General features: G+C 38.1%; 1 protein-coding gene across 1 annotated transcript; it reads right to left on the bottom strand.

Annotated features, from left to right (window-relative positions):
* Window positions 1–3,079: 3,079 nt before the first annotated feature.
* On the bottom strand, window positions 3,080–5,725 carry LOC311298544 (uncharacterized protein; the record flags this gene model as incomplete). The annotated part of the gene is made up of 2 exons (XM_084421564.1): window positions 3,080–3,144; window positions 4,621–5,725. The coding sequence occupies one exon, from the start codon at window positions 5,723–5,725 to the stop codon at window positions 4,655–4,657; it is 1,071 nt and encodes a 356-aa protein (XP_084277690.1). The 3' UTR covers window positions 3,080–3,144; window positions 4,621–4,654.
* Between the last annotated feature and the right edge of the window lie 819 nt (window positions 5,726–6,544).

Here is a 6,544-nt window from a genome sequence, read left to right as displayed (position 1 = left end):
TGATCATGCAAGTAAATCAATTTAATGAGGTGTTCTGAAAATTATCAGCTGATGGTTCTTTTCATACTAAAATAGATCTTGCTCCATAGTTCTACTTCCTGTTTCCGGTTCCATAACACTCACACCTTTACCTATGCATGTATGTATGGATGAATGTATGTATGTTTGTTTGTTTGTTTGTTTAGCCATGTTTGTGATTTAGTTAATAAAACTTGTGCACAATTATGCATCTGGTTTCTGATTCTCTGCTTGCATACAAAGTCCCTTTTACGATTTTGATCTTGTTACATGCTCTAATTGATGTACATGATAAGAAATAATTATTTTTCAGTGACCCTGAAAGATACACTTTTCTTAGAATAAATGAATAATCGAAGAGTTCTTTGAAACTGATAAATTGATTGTAATATTAATTTGGCATACCTCAAAGTTAATCTAATTAACTGACCCAAATATTAATAATTAATCATAATTGGTAATTATGGATTATTATTAATATTCCCCCTTCTGAGCTAATATCATTACAGTTATGAGCTATATTCTCTGCAGCTGTGCTCAGTCAGCAGTGTGGTGGAAAATTAATGAACAAAATAATAAAACTGTATTTTAACACATTGTACTAAAACCTTCTGTTCTTGTCTATTTGAGTTATGGAAAATTGTCTAATGCTGACTATAACAAAATCAAAAATATACTGTCTCTTGTCCCATGACATATTGAGTAATCAACGGAACTCTTAACCCCTTACTTGTGTTTACTTCTATGTTCCAAGATATTTTTGCATAGGCCACTAACACAGGGTGAAAAAGGTGACAATTTTAAAGTCATGAGTTTAGGCAGGTGATTTGGTTTCTATGTGTCATGTCTTTATCCTATAAAACCTGATGTATTATTCTATGTGACTGAGATTCTCTGAGAACTGCTCGAGAACCCTCCCGGCCGTGATTAAAGCATTTAAAGGACATTTGCTGGAGTTTGTCTGTCATTTATGCTGTGCAGCAACAAAACAAGTAAGTCAGGAAAGCAAGTTAGTTAGAATAGGTCTCGGCCAGTTGTCGACTGAAGACGCAGGAGCTAGAGTAAGATCAATTGGGTATCGATTTGGAGACGCCCCAGATAGTAAGGTTTAGGGAAAAATCTACCACAGCAGCATGTAATGAACTGAAGCCAACAGATCAGAAAGAAAGGTGTGCTCTGACCTGGGGTTCAAGACTATTGCCCTCCATGTATGTAAGTCAATAGAGGGAAGTGCCGGCCACTTGTGGTTCAACCTCAGTTAGTTGTTTTTGCTCTCAGTCCTGGAGGTCACGCTTCAAGTTTGTGTTATATTTTGCTAGTGGTACTGTATAGACTGGTTGTGTGGGCAAAAGTATAGATTGAGAAGATAAGCCTGGGGTAGGATAATGCTATCTGCTTTCACAGTTTGTCAGCATTCTACCAAAGGGTCGCTGTATTTTGACTAGACTGGCTCATCAATAAACCCTGAAGCACATCTGACTCCATATGATTCTGGAAGGGCCCAAATAAACTCAACCAAATGACACCTGATGCATATCATTTAGTTGGCATCCACATAGTATGTAAGCCCAGCTTAGGCTTGCTAGCCTTAGTAGAAGGTAAGGTGGATGGAGACCTAAAGCAAAAATTGTCCCAGCTTTAAGGGTGAAAAAGTTAAACTAATAGTCATACACAACTTTGTTCTGTTTGCAGAATTTAAGCATAAAATACACACAAGACAACTTCTCTCCTCATCACTAAGTTACTAGCGTTCGAAAACTTCCTTTGAACTAAATCCTCTTGTTGACAAAAATAAACATTAATCAAATTGTGTCATTCCCATCAACAATGCCTCATTGAAGACACTGTGTCCTTTACTACACTCTAGTGGCCACTTTGTGTAGCGTACTACAGAGTAATTCATGACTCTTAAAATGCACCAGAACACAAGAAATCCCATCTGAATTTTAAACATTTTCATGAGGGAGGACTTGGGACCTCACTTCACTCTTTTGCCTAGGGCCCCCAAATATCTTGAAACGGCCCTGCTACTAACATAGGCTATGTTACATAGCTTACATATAGTTACATAGGCTTCTTCAATGGTCTAGTGCAGTGGTTCCCAAACCTGTCCTGGAGTACCCCCAACATTGCACGTTTTCTTTGTCTCCCTAATCAAACACACCTGATTCAACTCATCAGCTTATTAACCCATGTGATAATGAGCTGATGAGTTGAATCATGTGTGTTTGATTAGGGAGACAAAGAAAACGTGCAATGTTGGGGGTACTCCAGGACAGGTTTGGGAACCACTGGTCTAGTGGTTAGAGCTTTTGCCAAGCGTGTCAGAAGTTACGGGGGTCTAATTCGCACTCGTATAGGTTTTTTTTTTTTTCAATCAAAGCCAAATATGTTCATCAGTGGTTGTATATCAAGCAGGGACTAGGGCCGTCACGATTATGACATTTGGCTGACGATTAATTGTCTAATAAATAATTGCGATTGTGACGATTAATTGTCTGTTTTAGGGCTTTGGCGATGAATTGTCATACAAATTGTTGTGATTATTGAATTTAATCCCTTAAATGTCACTAGCAAAAACAAACTTAACGCCTTTAAACATTAAAGTAATTTATTCAATGAAAAATATGTATCTTTCAGAAATGTGTACATTTAAAGAACAAATACCATTTTGAAAATATAAATAATAGAAACAATCACCATAAAATGACCATAACACAAAAAAGACTGTCAATATCTCATTCCCAACTAAAGTAAAACATAAATATATTTTACAAATTCAAAAATTCTGTAAATAACGTGTTTCTTTTTCTCAATACTCCTATTTGCTGAAAGTCATATACTCAGTGGTGATTGGCTAATTCTTTTACCAATGTCTCTGCCTATGCATTTGCTTCCACCTCCCCTTCTCTATCCCCTCAGACTCGTGTTTCACAGATCCAGCACATCAAGGGAAGAGGCGCACGGTGGTTAAACTTACAGTGGTGAAATTAAAGACAAGAAACACACATTCTGACACATAAAATTAATAACTGGGAATTTTATTAACAATAAATCGTCCCTCTCCCATTTTGCATGATTCTTTGCAGGAGACAGATTTTTCTTTCTTGATCACGTCCATCAGGTCTAAAAGACAAATTAAATCAAGTGAGTTTCTATGGAATATTTTATGCAAACAACCAGCTAATCATGGCTTACTCATGCAGTTTAAAGTGACGTTCAAGACATTCTCCTGACTCTACTAACACTCTAATGAGAGTTAGTCAGACATGAAGGTACAACATTACTTATAGTCAAAAGAATGTGTTAAAGGGACCATCAAAATGAAGTGAAACCATGTTTTGTAATCTTTTAAACTAAAGTTACACTTATCTCTTGACCCCCTCGCTTGTCAATGCAGGCCTCTGTTGTTGTTCCTTCCCTTTAGTTTGGTTTTATACATAGACAGTAAAAGAAATGGACACAGCGACCCCACAGACTTCAACGGAGAAAAGTGAAGTCCATTAGAAGCACTCACTTCCTGATGGCCTAGCGTACTGCGCAGACTCAAACTGAGCTTGATGATGTAGATGTGACGTGAGCAACCCGTCTGACAGCTGTAAGTCTTCTAGTAGCTGTGCCAAGAGAAATCTGAATCATTCCCTCCGAATCTTGCAGAGACGGCGAGTGTGAGTAGGAGCTGTCCATGAGCTACTTTTGCTAAGTATTCTGATTAATTATTTTGCCTCCACGTCCCCCCGATTGCCTGTGCGCTTCTCCTCTTGTCTATACGGTCATTTCTCTACTGTGTGACAGAGAGTCGCGTGGTTATGGCGCAATCATTAGCCTACTTTTACAAAAACGGCTTCTACGGGGGCCATAGCGTAAGATACAAGGTAATGGAGCCTTTTATACATTGTCGTGTTTCTTTAGAAATAAATAATGGACAAATGGAGTCTTTAAATGCCTCAGATGTAAAGTTATAGTATAGAAGGTACGCTTTCCAGATGCTGGATTACCCCCTTGGTTTTATACTGGGAATAAACAGGCCAGGCCAGTGCTGCCACCTTGTGGAACAACTGATTACTGCAAAACAATGCAATTCAATGTGTGACCTGCGTGGCAACGTTAAATCAGGTGGCGCACGTTCTTTACTGATTGATTTTGTATCACATGCACTGTATGCGGACCCTTGCGTACACATATAAACCAATATACACTTGATTAACAGAAATAATCTTGAAGCGTCTCATCTCTGTATCTTAATAATCCCCATAGCAAATACAAAATTCTGAACGGCTGTTTGAAAACATGAAAACACTGTTTGACATTCTTCTCCATAACAAGTCGGTGTCAGAAACAGAAAGTTGCGCTGCGCTGCTTCATATAGTGCTTTATTCCTGCTTTTCCAGGAGCGCCACCTACAGTGAGAGAGTGAATTTGCATCTACTGCTATTTTTTGCATTGGTCTGAACAGAGAAAATGCATGTGAAAATCAGACTGAACTTTCGTGTTGGTGTGAACATGAGTGAACATGAACAAAATGTGCTCTCGCTCATCATGACTGTTGGGAAACTAACTTACACAGAATTGTTTCTCAGCACATAAAGATGAACTACTTACCGTTATCTCAGATTGTGTTGGATGGTTACACACGTTACACATGGATCTTCATGTGTCGCTTCAGGTGACATTTAATAGAGAAAATAATTCCACACTGATCACACTTCAACTTCTCTCCAGTGTGGATCCTCTCGTGTTTTTTCAGATTTGATGACTGACTGAATCTCTTGTCACAGTGTGAACACATGTAAGGTTTTTCTCCAGTGTGAATTCTCTGGTGCACTTTTAAATTCTCCGCTGTAGTAAAAGTCTTCTCACACTCAAAGCACACGTACTCTCTCACACCATTGTGAATTTTCTGATGTGCAAGTAAATATTGCAGCCCTGAAAAACTCTTTCCACACACAGAACATGAATGCGGCTTCTCCTTCATATGAACTGTCAGGTGTCTCTTCAGGTCTGATGCCCTAATAAATGTTTTCCCACACTGATCACATGAGAACGGCTTCTCTCCTGTGTGGATCTTTATGTGTTCCTTAAGATTTTGTTTGTTTGAAAATCTCTGTTCACACTGATCACATGTGAACGGCTTCTCTCCAGTGTGAACTCTCATGTGTCGCTCAAGATTTTGTTTGGTTGTGTAACTCTTTCCACACTGAGTGCAGGTTGTAGATTTCTTTGCTCTTCTTTTCTTTAAAAATGTATTTTTAGTCTTTGAGCAACTCAAAGGTTTTTCTCCAGGTTTGACATGATGTTCCTCCCTCACTTCACTCAGTTCTTCACTCTCCTCCTTCACTTCACTCAGTTCTTCACTCTCCTCCTTCACTTCTCTCAGTTCTTCACTCTCCTCCTTCACTTCACTCAGTTCTTCACTCTCCTCCTTCACTTCACTCAGTTCTTCACTCTCCTCCTTCACTTCACTCAGTTCTTCACTCTCCTCCTTCACTTCACTCAGTTCTTCACTCTCCTCCTTCACTTCACTCAGTTCTTCACTCTCCTCCTTCACTTCACTCAGTTCTTCACTCTCCTCCTTCACTTCACTCAGTTCTTCACTCTCCTCCTTCACTTCACTCAGTTCTTCACTCTCCTCCTTCACTTCACTCAGTTCTTTTCTCTCCTCCTCCACTTTACTCAGTTCTTCACTCTCTTCAATCAGGTCTGACATGAAAGAGAAAATTGAACTTTTATTCATCAAAAGGACATAAAAATGATGTAAGACAACTGCTACATAATATTATCATCTTGAAATTTTTATTTTTTAAAACAATATAGAAAAATCCCACGGTAATAAGCAGGTTTTCTGCTGATACAAAGCTTAATGCTAATCGGTGAACTATCATTTTAAGTTTACAGTGTCCATATAAATTCCACATACTGAAAGTCAAGAGTGACCGCAGCTTTAACTAGTTTTAAATTAGCTATTTTTATTAGCATTATCTGTGTCCTACATGTTTTACTCAACCCTGTTACTCCTGACATGATTTTCCTTATAGTTACTGATAAGGTTGTATTTCTTATAAATAATAGAAGTGTCATATTTATTGAGATATTTCTTCTTATAATAACTTTGGTAACAGAGTTGATGAATGTGATCAACACTGTACAGTTTGTGTAAAAACAGAGACAATGGATTGAGATTATTTTCTAGTCCTCCCATCATGCAGTAGAAAGAGCCCAGATGATGTCACTTCCTGTGTCACAATTTTAAGAAATGCTCTGTTTTTAAAATGAGTCAAGTTTTGCTTAAGTTATGCTTACAACCCTGTCAGCCATTCTGGAAAGTTAATTTACGTGTTATAGTTTGTCGTTTACTCTGTTAATTGCTAATGTAATTATAATGATAACTATATTGAAAAATGTCAAACATATTGGCAACATTGTTGCAAATAAATGGGTAACACTTTATAACACTTTTGCGACCCGCAAACAACTGCGTAAGTAAACCGAAACGAAAGTAAACCGGTTTAGATTATGCGGCGCATCC

This window comes from Rutilus rutilus (genome assembly GCF_951802725.1).
Source record: "Rutilus rutilus genome assembly, chromosome: 1".
NCBI classification, from domain to species: Eukaryota; Metazoa; Chordata; class Actinopteri; order Cypriniformes; family Leuciscidae; genus Rutilus; species Rutilus rutilus.
This window is presented reverse-complemented; position numbering and strand designations above follow the sequence as displayed.